The 16615-nt window shown below is 56.7% G+C and overlaps 1 protein-coding gene across 1 annotated transcript; it reads right to left on the bottom strand.

Annotated features, from left to right (window-relative positions):
* Positions 1 to 8063: 8063 nt before the first annotated feature.
* On the bottom strand, positions 8064 to 12013 carry LOC309585807 (class I histocompatibility antigen, F10 alpha chain-like; the record flags this gene model as incomplete). Its single annotated transcript, XM_082303659.1, has 8 exons — positions 8064 to 8235; positions 9033 to 9065; positions 9185 to 9220; positions 9325 to 9432; positions 9534 to 9806; positions 10075 to 10333; positions 10728 to 10990; positions 11947 to 12013. 8 exons carry the CDS (start codon positions 12011 to 12013, stop codon positions 8105 to 8107), a joined length of 1170 nt encoding a protein of 389 aa, XP_082159785.1. The 3' UTR covers positions 8064 to 8104.
* Positions 12014 to 16615: the final 4602 nt, after the last annotated feature.

Genomic DNA, 16615 nt, shown 5'->3' with positions numbered 1-16615 from the left:
CCCTGCTCCTCCAGCCTTTCTCCTCCTCCCCCCAGGCCCAGCACCCACCCCTGGCTCGCTCTGCCCCCCAGAGCTCTCGGATCCCACAGCACCAGCAGGGATGCAGCTGCGGCAGCTCGGGCTGGGGCAGCGCTGGGCTCTCGGCCGCTCCTGGCCGCACTCGGCCCCCGCCGCAGCCACTTCTGCCAGCACAGCACGGGCCGGCCCGGCCTTGGCGCTCCCCCCCTCCCACCTCCCCAAATTCCCCTCGCGGGGGGCGCCAAGGCCGGGCCACACGGGGGCTCCAGCTGGGGAGCGCCGGGCGCTGCGGCTCTGCCTGGCAACTGCTGAGTCACCAGCGCCGCGCCTGCTGATTGGCTGAGCGCTGCCTGAGGGCCGCGCCTGCACCAAGGGGGGACACCCTGCTCCAGGGGGGATGGCCCGAAAACCGGGCACCCCCAGCGAAGGAACAACACCAACGCCTCCCTACAAACACATGCTCTCAATCTGCTCGGACACAGCCACACGGACTTGGACACAAGCAAGTGACACAAGCAGAAACCAGCAGCTCCACAAAATGCTACTGATTGACACACACTGCTGCTCAGCCAAGCTCCTGCTCAATTCCTCAACTTCCAGAACAACAACAAAGCCCGAACACAACCATGGACATCGTGTCCTATACAAAAGGGGAGAGTGTTGAAGCAGTTTGCACATTCTCCCAGAGGTAATTAAGGACATGGACACCCAGCAGGGGTAAAAAGGGAAGTCGAGAAGGGGTCTCTGCAACAGGGGACGGATGGTGTTGGTGTGCTGGGAAGGGATTGGTTGAAGGGAGTGTGCAGGAATATGGTAAAGGCAAACAGCAGCAGGAGGAATCTATGTGGTAAGAAAGGAAAAGGAAGATGGAAAAGAGGAGGAAGAGAAAAAGAGTGAGAATTGCTATGTTTTCCAGCACCTTCCACAATTTTATCCTCAAAAAGGGCCAAAACCCTCTTATCCTCACAGCCAGCTCCACCTCCTTTGTATCCCTGCTTTCCAGGACAGGGAAACAAAGAAGTTCAGGATTTCAGGGTGTTTCTCTGTGGGGGGGAGCAGCAGGACAGGGCAGCACGGGCTGGGGGCCTGTGGGGAGCTGCGGGGCCGGGCCGGGGCTGTGGGGCAGCCGGGGCTCAGCGCCGGGCACTGCCTGACCCCAACACCCCCCGGGCAGGGCCGGCAGTGGCCCCCGGCCCCCAGGAGGCTGCTGGATGTGGAAGGATCAGGATTTTCTTTCATCGATCTTCTCTGGGTCACTGGAGAAACGAATGATTGTGCAGAAAGCTCAGCAGCTGTCAGAGGATGAGCACCCACAGGCACTGAGGGGGCTGCAGGAGAGGCACAAGAAGCCCCTGCAGCACTTGGCCAGAAAGGCTCAGCAGGGGAATGCAAGAAGGGATGAGCAAAAGGCCAAGGTGAAGGCAAAGGCCATGGCAGAGTTTCTACAGCCCCCCAGGGATGAACCGCAGGGCCCAAGGGGGCCCCAGCACCCAGGGGACGGCGGCGGCCACAAGCACCTGGCACAGGCATTGCCCTCCTCGGCACGGCAGAGCCGACCCAAACAGCCCCTGGCAAGGAATCAGGGCTCCAGCTGCAGGCCACAAGGACACTGCAAGCACAGACAGCAGCACCCTCAGCACGAGCAAGTCCAGCCCTGATGGACATGGATTGGCAGGGCTCTCAGAGCTCCCAGCACACCAGGGACCCACCGCACCAGAGCCCTTGAGAACATTCAGGGCGCGTCTGGATCGAGACGAGGCCGCTCCTGATGGACACAGGGGCCTCTCCATCCACTCCGAATCTGAGACCTAAGGGGGGAAATTGTCAAGAAGTTCTTTCATTATTCAGGCAATAAGTGGGAAAGATGAGCAGGGGTGTTTTATTCAACCACTCTCAGTAGATGTGGGAGATGGGTTTGAAACCCATCAATTTCTGTTTGTTCCTAACTGTGATTTTAATTTACTGGGAAGGGATTTGGTGGCTGAAGTGGGAATGCAAATTCATATTGTCAAAGGAGATACAGAGGCTAATGCTGCTGTACCTTGGTGTCAAATGTCTGCAAAGGCCTCTGCTGAAGGGAACCCAGAAGTGTGGGCAGCCCCAGGGAAATAGGGAAAATCAGATATGGAGCCTCTCCAAATTCCTCTGAAGCATCCAGGACAAGTGGTGTCTAAATGCAATACCCTGTTCCAAGGGAGGCAAGGAAGGGGTTACAGCCTCTTACTGAGGCCCTGCTAAAGGCAGCGCTTCTGGAGCCAGGCATCTCTCCCTACAACACTCCTCTCCTGCCAGCCAAGAAACCCCATCATGGACACCAGAAGGAAAGCACAATTTTCAAGGCTTCAAAAGCAGATTAACTGAACCTCCTGCCCTGGCCCTCCCAGACAGGGAAAAACCATTTGAATTGCATGGGGATGTTAATCAGGGCCATGCCAAAGGAATTCCTGGGCTCAGATATTTAACCCAGTGGCCAGAGAGTGGCCTCATTGTCTGCAGAATTGTGCAGCCCCGGCTTTAATGGGAACTGAGGCCTGAAAACTGACAGCAGCAGAATCTCTGATTGTTCAAGCCTGGCATCAAGTTAAAGCTTTGTTAACCAAAGGAGCCTCTAAATGGATGAGCAGCGCTCGGTTCTTACAGAATGAAACTCGTTGGATGGAACAGGAGGATTCAGAGTTGAGCACAGGGCAAGGGTTGAACCCAGCCTCCTGTTTGAACGGCCCTGGACACGGGGCTGGCAAGAAACCCATGGCTGCAGCCAAGTGACAGAGCTCCAGACCCGGGCTAGGAGAGATTTACCAGACATTCCCTGGCCTGAGGGAGAAAAGGTGTTTAGGGATGGCTCTGCAAGGGCAGCAGAAGGGAAAAGAGTGACAAGACACGCTGCTCTGAAGGAAAGGGAATGAGACAAAGCGCAGCTCAGCGCCCGCATGCTCAGCTCAAAGGGCCGAGCTGGGGGTGCTTGGAAGAGCCTGGCACTGAAATGCCCTGAGCAGGAAGGCTTCAATATCTTCTGCTAACAGCATGGCAGCTCACAGCGGGGCAGAAGCATTTCCGACTGCTTCAGCAATCCCTGCATCAGTTCTTAAGGCATGTTTGGAACAAACAATTCCAAGATATGCGATTGTGGAAGCAACAGACTCAGACAGGGGAACTCATTTTACAGGAAAGATCCTTCAGGCCGTTCTGGCTGCTTTAGGAACACAGTGGCACCTCCAAACGCCCTGGCACCCCCAGAGTTCGGGTCGGGTGGAAAGAATGAATGGGGAAATAAAGAAACACCTTCTGAAGCTGCTGAGAGAAACCAAGATGCCACGGGTACGGCTGCTGCCATTGGCTTTGGCAAGAAGAAGAGCCAGACCCAGGGCAGATATTCAATTATCTCCCCTGGAACTGATGTTTCCATTCCTCACCCTGGGAATTCCCGACCTAGTGGGGGGTGGAGATCAGGGATGTCTGTTTCAAGCAGTCTGTGGCCAGAATCCTGTCTCTTGTGAAATCTCTTCCACACGAAGCTCGGCTGGCACAGACCCTGCCTTGGCACTTTGCTGCCCACAACATCCAACCAGGACATCGGGTCCTGCCTGAGGAGCGCAAAGAAGCACCACTGGTGGCCAAGGGCGTGGCCCATTCCAAGTGTCCCCGAGCACAGAAACAGCCGCCAGCACAGCTGAACACGGGGGGACCCCTCAGCCTCGCCTCAGGCTCTCTGAAGCCCCGCGGATTTGCACTCCCCGGCTGCAGGAGGACCATGCAAGGCCGCCACTGACCCTGCACAGAAGGGGCCGCAGCAGCAGCCAGGGCTCCACAGCGGGGGAAGCCCCGGGGGCTGCCCACAGATCCTCTGCTGAAATAGTCTGGCTGGGCACCTCCTCTGGCATCTCCAGGCACTGGGGGCCAATCCTCGCTGGCACCGGGCGAGCTTCAGAGCTTTCTGTGCCTGCACTCGCCACACCTGCTGCGCGAGACAGCGGGAGAATTCCACTCTGGCTCTCAGTTACACTCACACTCTGGGCTGGGCGGGATTCGATTGCTGGAAAATATACCAAGTTCAGAATTGCTTTACAATTTTATTTCTCTACTCAGGCTTGGTTTGCCTCTGCCTTGGCGAAAGGAATTTAAAGTGTTTGTTAAGGGATGTTACACCACTCAACAGAGATGAGCTTAACATCTCAACAGACTGGGAATAGCCCAAAAGATACCCAAAAGATAACGCCCATCAACAAAACATCAACGCCCATCAGCAAACATCAAGGAACAGCTACCCCAGACACTGCCCCCGGCACAGCTGGAGACCCCTGCTCTGGAAAAGGCTGAGAAGGAAATCAAGGAGTGTGCACCTAATCAACATCAGAGGCCAAGCAATCCGGGAAATAGGAAAACAAATACTAAGAACTACCCAACTTGGAACCAATGAACATTAAACCTACGGATTTCTATGGGTTTAGACTGCATAAAGTTGAGGAAAAATCGAGTAAAACTCGTGTGCCATGGAATGATTTTCTCTGCACACCCGGGCTATGTGTGGATGAAATGATTTCTGTTGCACATCCTGGCCAGAATAAAGTAATGCCTTGATCCTCTAACACTAAAAAGGTCGTTGGGGAGTTTTTGTTCTTCCCACAGTTTCGGTGACAAAGTTACAGCATTGGAATGTTTTTTCTTAATAATCCTACCTTGATATTGTCAGTTTGGTCTGGGCCAGGGGTGTGAGAGTCAATTTTTAGTCTTAGGGGAAGAAGCAGCAAAAATCTTTATTGCTTTGGGGTTTTTTGTGTATGTGTGTGCGGGGCTGTTAGTGATGGCAGAATTTTGGAATGAGTTTTTCGATGTTCACCTGTAGGTTCCATTTTGCAAAACTGGAAGAGCTTTAAAACTGACCCTTTAACTCCTGAAAAGTTCATAGAATACTGGCTGAAAAAAATAAGGAAAGAAACAAAAAAGCCGCATTTGGGGAGGGGGCCACTTGTGAGTCACCTGATGGCTGCCCTGGAGGAGAAGCTTCCTTCCAGGCAGCCAGCAGAGGAGCTTTAGAAATGCAAATTAACTCTGCTGCGGGAAGTGTGCACAATGTCCCAGGCTCTCCTTGCCTGCCACAGGAATTGGGCTGATTCCCTCTGCCCCTCACCCCAAGCTCTGCCTCCCTGCACGGACGGAATTTGCATCGCTAAAGGCAGAGCCCACACTGAGCATCTCTGACTCTGCAACAGAAATCCCTGAAGCTGCAAAGGAAAACAGCAAACGGAGAATGTTGGGAGAACTTCACTCACAAAAGCGGGGGGGAATCATCCCTCTCCCCACTCCAACATCTGCTGGCACTCTCTGTGTTATACAGGGTGGGTTTGACCACTGGGCTGCTTTTGCTGCACCAAGGTCAGCGAAATCACTTGGGAATGCAAGGATGTGATGACTTAATCAGAGGAAAGCGGTCAATTGATGCATCCCTGGCCTTTTTGGGAGCGCCCAAAAATGGGGACAAGATGAACGGCCACCAGAACAAATCCTACAACACCATGGAGCAGCCCCTGGGAACCCGAACAAATTCATACCAGGTGCCAGAGAACCCAGTGATCATTTCAATGCATCATTAGATCACAAGCTGTCCTCCAAATCATAACCAAGCACACAGCTCCAGCTCCTGACCTTCTCACCCACCAATCCACTGCCATGAGCAACGCCACATTTCACCCTGGGATGGCATCAGATTCTCTTCCAGCAGAAGGACCAGGAGGTTGTGGAAAATTAAATGACTCAAAGTGCTCTTGGCAAAGAGATGGCCAAGGAAAAGTGGGGAAACAGAGAACAAAGGAAATAAAACTTCACAGAGCCATGAATATCGGCTGTTATACAAAGTGGGGGTGCACATTAAGGGGCACATGCAGCAGGCGGATCGGGAAGTCTGTACCTTCCAAGGACCTCAGCCACTGCGGAAAGGGACACGGAGATGCGGCCGGGCAAATCGGCATAAAAAGGAGGCTGCGTCCTCCAACACTTGGACAGACCCCACGGGAAATGCCCCGTGGCCTCTCCCTTTGTCCACGAATAAAGTTACTTTCACAGGACTCCTCCGGCTCCTCTGCGGACACAAACCTCTGGCCACGGGAACTTTCCCGCACACTCCCGGCCACGGGGCAGCCACCTCTGTCCTACCCACAGCCCCCGGGACGAGCCAGCGCTGCTCCGGCACCGGCTCCTGCCGAGGCAGCAGCGGGAAGGAGACCGCGGGCAGCCGCTCCCGCAGCGCCCTCACGCCAGGGCCAACACGGCGCCCACACGGCACAACGAAGCCGCCACAGCCCCCTGCCGCCCCCTCCGCCCGCAGCCAGCCCCGAGCCCCGCCAGAACCGAGCGCGGCTCCCACCTGCGCTGGGGCCGCCTCCGAGCTCCGCCGCCGCCTCAGCGGGCTCCGGCCGCCGCCGCCGCTCCCGGGCCCGCACAGACGCTCCGCCAATGGCGCCTCTGCTGCGCCACGGCCGCCCTGCCGGCGGCTCCGGGCCCGTTCAGCTTGGTATTTATCGGGTTACAAGTTCCATATTCATTGCGTTTCCCAATCCGTCTATACATATTCATTACTTGGCCCCGCCCAGCCTCACCTCGTATTACAATGAGCCCAAAAGTCATTTACATCCGCGTTGCGCTTGCGCAGCGTTGTCTGGTGGTCGCGGGCAGGGGTCTCCGAGATGAAATAAGAGTCTTCCTCAGATGAAGTAAAGGGTCTTCCTCATCCTGAACTTTTCACCTTTCCTCCCTGCGCGTGCTCTTTATGTCCCTGGGCTGAGTCTACAAACTTCAAGAGTGGTTTGAGTTAGCTTTAGGTTAAAACCAGGATCTTTGGTCAAGAGTCCTTCGCCTTTATCAATAGTCTCATATCTTCTCATCCTGCTTTGGTAGGCACAATAAGTGTTGGGCAAGCGGTATGCATTGCTCCTAACAAACCAATTCTTAGTAAATCATTTAATCTCTGCTTCCCCATCCCCCTGATTCCCCACCCCCGCTCTCGGCCTCGTGGGAACGTGAGGTGGGTTGGGTCTCATGAGCGGGACCAGCGATGGAGGGGCCAGGGGCACAGGAGGGACATGCAGGGTCTGCAGCCGGGGGGGACCCCGGCAGAGGGGGGGGGCCGATGCAACACAGATCAACGCGGGGGGGGAGCCGGGCACGGAAGAGGGACCGTGCGCAGGCAAAAAGCCACCAGTGCCACCACAGGGCTGCCACCATCTTGTATGAGCAGAGTGGGGGTGGGAGAATTAAAAATAAAAGCAGCAGCTGGGATTGTGTGTCTGACTCTGCTGCCGCCACGATCTTGGATCAAATTTGAAGTAGAGAAAACTGGAGAAGTAGGTACGGGGGGGAGGTCTGGGGCAGAACCCGAGATGGCCTGGCCAGCACCACGCTGGGCAGGTAACAAAGAAGATTGGGAGGAGGCAGGGAAACCGTGGTACCCCTGTGCACTCGGGCAGAATCCATCTCCCGGTCTCCCTTGAAGCAGGGCACAGGGAACAGGGATGCAGGGACAGATAAGCGATAAAGGGTTTTTTATACTGGGGTTAAAATTTCCCAACCATTCTCCAAGACTATGAACAGCTTTTGCTAGCTTGTAAAGCAAATAACCTTCTCCCAACATAAATAACCATTGCACAAAGTGTTTTAAATACTCATGAAATATTTTTATTAAATATTATTATTATTATGCTTAAATAACCATTGAACAAAATGTTTTAAACTTTCTGTGGTATAAAGATAATTTTCCCAAACAAGAACTGGGAGAGAAACTTCCTGCAGGAGACAAGAGAACTCTGCCCCCATCTTCCCTCTCTTCCCAACCCTCGAGATAAAAGGAAATTAACAGAAAAGGATACAAAAGTGACCCATATTACCTTAGAGGGTCAAATAAAAGTCTCGAGGGTGGTCCGCTGACTTCAGACCAGCGTTCTCTTTCCCTAGAAGGTTGTTGGTCTCCCCCGCTGAGTCCCTGATAGAACTCAGAGGTTTCTTTGGGGCCATGGCTCCTTCAAAATGTGACTTGAGTCCAGAAACTACCGGAGACGGGGTCGGTCCGAGGCCATCCACGTTGGGGCACCGTTTATTACTGTCTCTGTCCCGGCTTTGTGGGGCACACGTGGGCACGCACAGACGCACGGGTGGGTTCAGTAATACAGTCGGTAGCAGAGTCGAGAAGGGTACTTGCCTGCGTTCCTGCAGGAGCATTTATTGCTTCTACACTGTCAAAAGGTGCAGGAGCAAATACAAACATAATCCTGAAACTCACAGTTCTATCCGGGGGCAGGGAAAAGACGGGACTAGGGAACGGGGACCAGTGGGGAAGCTGTGGGGGAGTGATGAGGGGTAGAGGCCAACAGCCAACCGGGGAATTCAACCTGGGGTAGATTAACGTAACAGAACCGTGCATCCTGGGAGAAGCCTTTTTGGTCACCCTAGCATAAAAAGGCTCTTATGGTACCAGGGACTTGTGTTACTGAGAACTCTCTGTCCCCTGTAATGTACGTTCACCGGCCACCACAGGTGGGAGCAGTGGGATGAGCTTGGCTGAATCTGCTGAATCTGAGAGAGAAGGGGCCGGCTCCGGCTCCGCTGCGTGGATCACTCAGGCAGTGATTTGTACTGGGATGAGAGAGGATCACAGTGTCACCCTGTCCCTGTCCCCATCCCACAGGATGGACCTGCCTGTGGAGCCCATGGAGAGAGCAGGAGCTGCTCTGGAATCTCACCTGATCCCACCCCAATCCTGCTGCAATCCTGCTCCATCCATCCCACCTGATCCTGCTCCATCCATCCCACCCCAATCCCGCTCCATCCATCCCACACCAACCCTGCTCCATCCATCCCACCTGATCCTGCTCCATCCATCCCACCTGATCCTGCTCCATCCATCCCACACCAATCCCACTCCATCCATCCTGCACCTGATCCCGCTCCATCCATCCCACCTGATCCCACTCCATCCATCCTTCCCCAATCCCCCTCTGGAATCCCACCCCAATCCCACTCGGTACCTGCAGTCAAGCCATTGGTTCCCATGTCTTTTCCTGCAGAAAGAGAAGATCCATGAGATTCCAGCACAGATCACACACTGGGATTACCCCCAGGATCCATCCTGGGATTCGCACGGAGGGGATGCGGAGCCAGATCCACCGCTGGTACTCACCGGCTGGCGGGCTGTATCCATGGTTCTGCCTCCTCCCTGTGGAAATAAAGTGGGATCAGCACCCCTGGTGGGGAATTCCTGGAATGGTGCCGGGTGGATCCATGCCCCTTCCCAACCCCCATCCTGTGTCGACCCCATACCGGATTGGAGCTTCCAGATGATGAATCCGACGAGGAGAACGAGGATGACGATGGCAGCGATGACGGACACAGCGACCACCAGGGTGAGATTCCCGCCAGATTCCGGCTCTGGGAAACGCGGGACAGTGAGGAGGGGGAGAGGAATCCCCATTTGGGAATTCCCACATTCCCAATTCCCAAATTCCCAATTCCCACACTCCCAGCCTCACCCCAGGCAAAGATCCCGGGCTCTGGCATTCCGGAATGCTCCACCCGGCACCGGTACTGCTCCCGCTCCTCCGGCCGCGCCTCGATCCTGGCCCAGGTGTGGAAGGTGCCGTCGCTGTTGGGAACGACCCCGCCCCACTCCGTCTCCTGATCCCGGATTTCATCCCCCTTCATCCAGCTGATCACGATGGGCCTGGGGTAGAATCCGTAGGCGTGGCAGGACAAGATCAGCGTCCCGAATTCCTCTTTTCCGGACACGTGGACATCGGGGGGCTCTGGAATGGGACAATGGTGAGATGCATCCATGGAATTCCACGGGAATGGGATGGGGGTGAGATCCACCCATGGAATTCCATGAGAATGGGAGGGGGGTGAGATCCACCCATGGAATTCCACGGGAATGGGAGGGGGTGAGATCCGTCCATGGAATTCCACGGGAATGGGATGGGGGTGAGATCTGCCCATGGAATTCCCACAGGAAGTCCCGTGTTCCCAAGTCCTCCATTCACAAATCCTACATTCCCACAGGAATTCTGCTCCCACCTTTGCGCTCCAGCGCCTCCCGCCCATATCCGACGTATTTCCTGATCCATTCTGGGCAGATGTGCTCCAGGTAATCTGTCTGTCGCTCCACCGTGACCCCGTCACTATTCAAGCGCCTCGTGGTGACCTGGGCAGCGCCGTCGGCCGGCACAAAGCCCTGGGATCCCGGCTCGAAGGAGAGGAAATCCCGCCCATCGTAGCCGAACCGAGTGGATCCACGGACGCTCCCATCGGACAGGAGGTCACAGCCGTAATCGTACTGCAGTGTGTGGAGATCTGGGGGGGAATCAGACCCACAGAGACCCATGGAATTGTGTCCCAGTCCCACAGAGCCCCAGAGTCCAATGGAAACCCACAGATCCCATCCCAGCCCCTTGGAGCCCCATTGATCCCATTCCAAACCCATGGATTACAAGAGATCCCAGCCCAGCCCCACAGATCCCCATCCCAGCCCCACGGATCCCATTCCGGCCCCACGGATCCCATCCTGGCCCCACGGATCCCATCCCAGCCCCACACTTCCCATTCCAGCCCCACAGATCCCATCCCAGCCCCACGGACACACATCCCAGCCTCATGGATCCCATCCCAGCCCCACACTTGCCATCCCAGCCCCACGGATCCCATCCCAACCCAGGCTCCCCCCACCCAACCCCGCTCTGGTTGTACCGGGCCCGCAGCGTCTCCAGGTTCTTGGCACTGATCTGCTGGCTCCTCTTAGAGATCTCAGTCTGGCCATCCCAATATCCCAGCTCTGCTCCCTTCTCCATCCACGGCGTCTGGGGCTCCATCCGGCCCCGCTCGCTGTCATAGCGCTGGAAGGGGATCCCATCCAGGAACCCCATGATCATGAACTGGGGGACCCCCGGGCCAGGCTCCAACACCGCCACAGACAGGTACCGCAGGGAGTGAAGAACTGGGGGGACACAGAGATTTGGGGGGTCGGGGTGGGGGGTCGTGGATCAATGAAAGGGGAACTGGGAGAACTGGGAAGGCCTTGGGGATCTCATGACCCAGGAAAAGGGAGTGCAGGGAGTCCCTGTGCCCAGGAAAGGGGTCCAGGGGTCCCCAGTGTCGAGGAAAGAGGAGTCATGAGGTGGGGAGACCTGGGATAGCCGGAATGGGGGGCTCGGGGGTCCTTGATGCAGAGGAAAGGAGGGGCTGGGGGCTGAGAAAAGCGGGAATGGGGGTCCAGGGGGTCTCAGGGTCAAGAAAAAGGGGGGGTTTGGGGACTGGGGAAGGCCGGGAAGGAAATATCGGGTGGGATTGGTGCAGGATAAAGGAGTGCAGGGCAGCCCCAGTGCCCGGGACTGGAAATTCAGGGGGGTCCCAGAGCCCAGAATCCCCCCTGGGACCCTCCCGGACCCCTGGGACCCCCATCAGAAAGCGCAGGGGGTCGAAAGCTGGGGGGATGCAGAGACTGGAGGGGTCTGGGGGTGTCCAAGGCTCAGGAGGTGGAACTGGGAGGGCCGGGAAGGGCCGGAGGTTCAAGGAAGGGACTGGGAGAGGCGGGATGGGGGGTCCAGGGGGTCCCTGTGCCCACGAAAGGGGATCCAGGGGTCCCCGGTGTGGAGAGAAGCGGGGTCTGGGTGCTGGGAAAGGCAGGAATGGGGGTGCAGGGGGTCCCTGGGACACGGGAAAGGGGGGTCTAGGGGGATCCCCGTGCCCGGGAATGGGGGTCCAGGAGGATCCCGATACGAGATAAGGGTGTACAAGGGGGGTGCCGTTGCTGGGGAAGGGGATGGAGGGGGGTCACAGGACCAAAAATGGGGGTTCCGAGGGGTTCCCGTGCCCGGGAATGGGGGTTTAGGGGGTTCCCGGTGGCCGGAAATGGAGGTTCCGGCGGGTTCCAGTGCCGGGGCTCCCACTCACCTTTCGTCGCCCGCCCCGGGGTCCCCAGGAGCCCCAAGAGCACCCCCAGACCCAGCGCTGGAGCCATCGCGCTGCTCCGCTCGGCCCCGCTCGGCCCCGCCCCAGCCCTGGCCCCGCCCCCAGCACCGCCTCCGGCCCCGCCATTGGCGCCGCTATTTCCTGCCGGCCAATGGAGAACCGACTCCCCTGTGACGTCACTGCGCAGTTCTCAGGTTGGGACATCGGAAGCGAAGGAGACCGAAGTAAAGCGGGGCGGGGGGAGGAGAGGGGAGGGGGTAGGGGGGAGGGGAGGGGAGGGGAGAGGAGGGGAGGGGAGGGGCCGGGAAAAGGCGAATTTCCGGGAATTCGTCTGGATCCCTCTGGATCCCCACTGCGACCCCCGTGGAACACCCTGGGACCCCCTGAGGCCTCCTTTCAGGAAGCGCCGGGAGTGGAGAACTGGGGGGACACGGAAATTTGGGAAACCTGGGGGGTCCAAAGGTCAAGGAAAAGGTCGGGTCTGGGGTCTGGAAAAGGCGGGATGCCCTGGAAAGGGATGCAGGGGGTCCCAGTCCCGGATAAGGGGGTGCAGGGGGTCCCAGAAGACGTGAAGGGGATCCAGGAGGGGGTCCCAGTCCCGGATAAGGAGGTGCAGGGGTGCCCCAGTATCCTGAAATGGGGGTTCAGGTCAAGGAAAGGGAGGTGAGGGCACTGGGAGAGGCGGGACGGGGAATCCGGGGGGTCCCAGTGCCCAGGAAAGGGGGTCCAGGGGTCCCCGGTGTTGAGGAAAAAGGGGGCTGGGGGCTGGGAAAGGCAGGAATGGGGGCGCAGGGGGTCCCTGGATCAGGGAAAAGTGTGTGTGGGGGGGATGCAAAAGAGGGAATTCCAGGGAATTCACCTGGATCCCCTCCCCGGACCCTCCCCGGCCACGCCCTGCGGGACCCCTGTGCCGGGCTGGGCTGAACTCCCGGGCCCTGCGGCCAAACTCTGCCTGGAACCCGCTGGGTTCGGCCCGAAGCGGGGAAAGCTCCGGGACCCGCAGATCCATTTTGTCCTGTGGCTGTGGGGCCCCACCCCCGAGGGAGCAGGACTGGGCACTGTGACCCCAATCCCTGATTCCGAATCTCCCTCTCCTTCTCCCTCTCCTCTCCCTTTCCTTTGGGTGATCACAAATCCCAGAGCGGCTGCAGAGCCCCATGCCCAGTTCGGGTTTCCCAGCAAAGAGAGGCCTGGGGCTGAGGTGCCCTGGGATAGCCGGGAATGGGGGGTCCAGGGGTCCACGGGGTCAGGGAAAAGGGGGATCCAGGGGCTGGGAGAGGTGGATACCCGGAAAAGGGGGCAGGGGGGTGTTGGTGCAGGGTCAGGGGGTGCAGGGGGGTCCCGGAGCTGGGGAAGGAGATGCAGGGGGGTCCCAGTGCCCAGGAATGGGGCGGGGGGAGCAGGATCTGGGAAATGGTGGCAGCTGCTGGGCAGGGACCAGGACAGAGAGGGACAGGCTGGGATGGACTGGGACGGACTGGGATACACCAGGACCGGGACCAGAACCCAGGGGGAGCAGAACTGGGGCACCAGGGATCATACTGGGATATACTGGGACCACACTGAGGGCTACTGGGAGCATGCAAGAGCAACTGGGTGTTCCTGGGATATAGTGGGCATGCTTGGGATCATCCTGGGACTGACTGGAATCCTACTGGGAGTGACTGGAACCATAGTGGTGGTGAAAGGACACAACTGGAAAAATGCAAGGGGCAACTGGGATCATCCTGGGAGCAGCTGGCCCATGCTGGGGTCATACTGGGATCATACTGGGAGTGACAGGGTCATACTTGGAGTGACTGGGATCATACTGGGGGTGACCGGACTCATACTGTGAGCAAGTGGGGCCACAATGGGGGCAAAAGGCATCACAGACGATATGACTGGGTTCATACTGGAAATGACTGGGGCCACTGAACTCTTGCTGAGAGGGACTGAGAGTGAAATGAACCATACGGGTCATGACTGGGAGCAACTGGGATCCCATTGGGAGTGATTTGGAACATACTGGGAGTGACCGGGATCATACTGGGGGTGACTGGGAAGCACCGCTGAGGCGGCGGCGGAGCTCGGGGGCGGCCCCAGCGCAGGTGGGAGCCGCGCTCGGTTCTGGCGGGGCTCGGGGCTGGCTGCGGGCGGAGGGGGCGGCAGGGGGCTGTGGCGGCTTCGTTGTGCCGTGTGGGCGCCGTGTTGGCCCTGGCGTGAGGGCGCTGCGGGAGCGGCTGCCCGCGGTCTCCTTCCCGCTGCTGCCTCGGCAGGAGCCGGTGCCGGAGCAGCGCTGGCTCGTCCCGGCTGCTGTGGGTAGGACAGAGGTGGCTGCCCCGTGGCCGGGAGTGTGCGGGAAAGTTCCCGTGGCCAGAGGTTTGTGTGCCCAGAGGAGCCGGAGGAGTCCTGTGAAAGTAACTTTATTCGTGGACAAAGGGAGAGGCCACGGGGCATTTCCCGTGGGGTCTGTCCAAGCGTTGGAGGACGCAGCCTCCTTTTTATGCCGATTTGCCCGGCCGCATCTCCGTGTCCCTTTCCGCAGTGGCTGAGGTCCTTGGAAGGTACAGACTTCCCGATCCGCCTGCTGCATGTGCCCCTTAATGTGCACCCCCACTTTGTATAACAGCCGATATTCATGGCTCTGTGAAGTTTTATTTCCTTTGTTCTCTGTTTCCCCACTTTTCCTTGGCCATCTCTTTGCCAAGAGCACTTTGAGTCATTTAATTTTCCACAACCTCCTGGTCCTTCTGCTGGAAGAGAATCTGATGCCATCCCAGGGTGAAATGTGGCGTTGCTCATGGCAGTGGATTGGTGGGTGAGAAGGTCAGGAGCTGGAGCTGTGTGCTTGGTTATGATTTGGAGGACAGCTTGTGATCTAATGATGCATTGAAATGATCAGTGGGTTCTCTGGCACCTGGTATGAATTCGTTCGGGTTCCCAGGGGCTGCTCCATGGTGTTGTAGGATTTGTTCTGGTGGCCGTTCATCTTGTCCCCATTTTTGGGCGCTCCCAAAAAGGCCAGGGATGCATCAATTGACCGCTTTTCTCTGATTAAGTCATCACATCCTTGCATTCCCAAGTGATTTCGCTGCGCTTGTGTCAGCAAAAGCAGCCCAGTGGTCAAACCCACCCTGTATAACACAGAGAGTGCCAGCAGATGTTGGAGTGGGGAGAGGGATGATTCCCCCCCGCTTTTGTGAGTGAAGTTCTCCCAACATTCTCCGTTTGCTGTTTTCCTTTGCAGCTTCAGGGATTTCTGTTGCAGAGTCAGAGATGCTCAGTGTGGGCTCTGCCTTTAGCGATGCAAATTCCGTCAGTGCAGGGAGGCAGAGCTTGGGGTGAGGGGCAGAGGGAATCAGCCCAATTCCTGTGGCAGGCAAGGAGAGCCTGGGACATTGTGCACACTTCCCGCAGCAGAGTTAATTTGCATTTCTAAAGCTCCTCTGCTGGCTGCCTGGAAGGAAGCTTCTCCTCCAGGGCAGCCATCAGGTGACTCACAAGTGGCTCTCCCCCCTCCCCAAATGCGGCTTTTTTGTTTCTTTCCTTATTTTTTTCAGCCAGTATTCTATGAACTTTTCAGGAGTTAAAGGGTCAGTTTTAAAGCTCTTCCAGTTTTGCAAAATGGAACCTACAGGTGAACATCGAAAAACTCATTCCAAAATTCTGCCATCACTAACAGCCCCGCACACACATACACAAAAAACCCCAAAGCAATAAAGATTTTTGCTGCTTCTTCCCCTAAGACTAAAAATTGACTCTCACACCCCTGGCCCAGACCAAACTGACAATATCAAGGTAGGATTATTAAGAAAAAACATTCTAATGCTGTAACTTTGTCACCGAAACTGTGGGAAGAACAAAAACTCCCCAACGACCTTTTTAGTGTTAGAGGATCAAGGCATTACTTTATTCTGGCCAGGATGTGCAACAGAAATCATTTCATGCACACATAGCCCGGGTGTGCAGAGAAAATCATTCCATGGCACACGAGTTTTACTCGATTTTTCCTCAACTTTATGCAGTCTAAACCCATAGAAATCCATCGGTTTAATGTTCATTGGTTCCAAGTTGGGCAGTTCTTAGTATTTGGTTTCCTATTGGCCCCGGATTGCTTGGCCTCTGATGTTAATTAGGTGCACACTCCTTGATTTCCTTCTCAGCCTTTTCCAGAGCAGGGGTCTCCAGCTGTGCCGGGGGCAGTGTCTGGGGTAGCTGTTCCTTGATGTTTGCTGATGGGCGTTGATGTTTTGTTGATGGGCGTTATCTTTTGGGTATCTTTTGGGCTATTCCCAGTCTGTTGAGATGTTAAACTCATCTCTGTTGTGTGGTGTAACATCCCTTAACAAACACTTTAAATTCCTTTCGCCAAGGCAGAGGCAAACCAAGCCTGAGTAGAGAAATAAAATTGTAAAGCAATTCTGAACTTGGTATATTTTCCAGCAATCGAATCCCGCCCAGCCCAGAGTGTGAGTGTAACTGAGAGCCAGAGTGGAATTCTCCCGCTGTCTCCCGCAGCAGCTGTGGCGAGTGCAGGCACAGAAAGCTCTGAAGCTCGCCCGGTGCCAGCGAGGATTGGCCCCCAGTGCCTGGAGATGCCAGAGGAGGTGCCCAGCCAGACTATTTCAGCAGAGGATCTGTGGGCAGCCCCCGGGGCTTCCCCCGCTGT

The sequence above is a fragment of the Coloeus monedula genome, assembly GCF_965178545.1.
Source record: "Coloeus monedula genome assembly, contig: HAP1_SCAFFOLD_425, whole genome shotgun sequence".
Classification (NCBI taxonomy): domain Eukaryota; kingdom Metazoa; phylum Chordata; class Aves; order Passeriformes; family Corvidae; genus Coloeus; species Coloeus monedula.
Note: the sequence above shows the minus strand (reverse complement) of the source record. Positions and strands in the feature narration are given on the sequence as shown.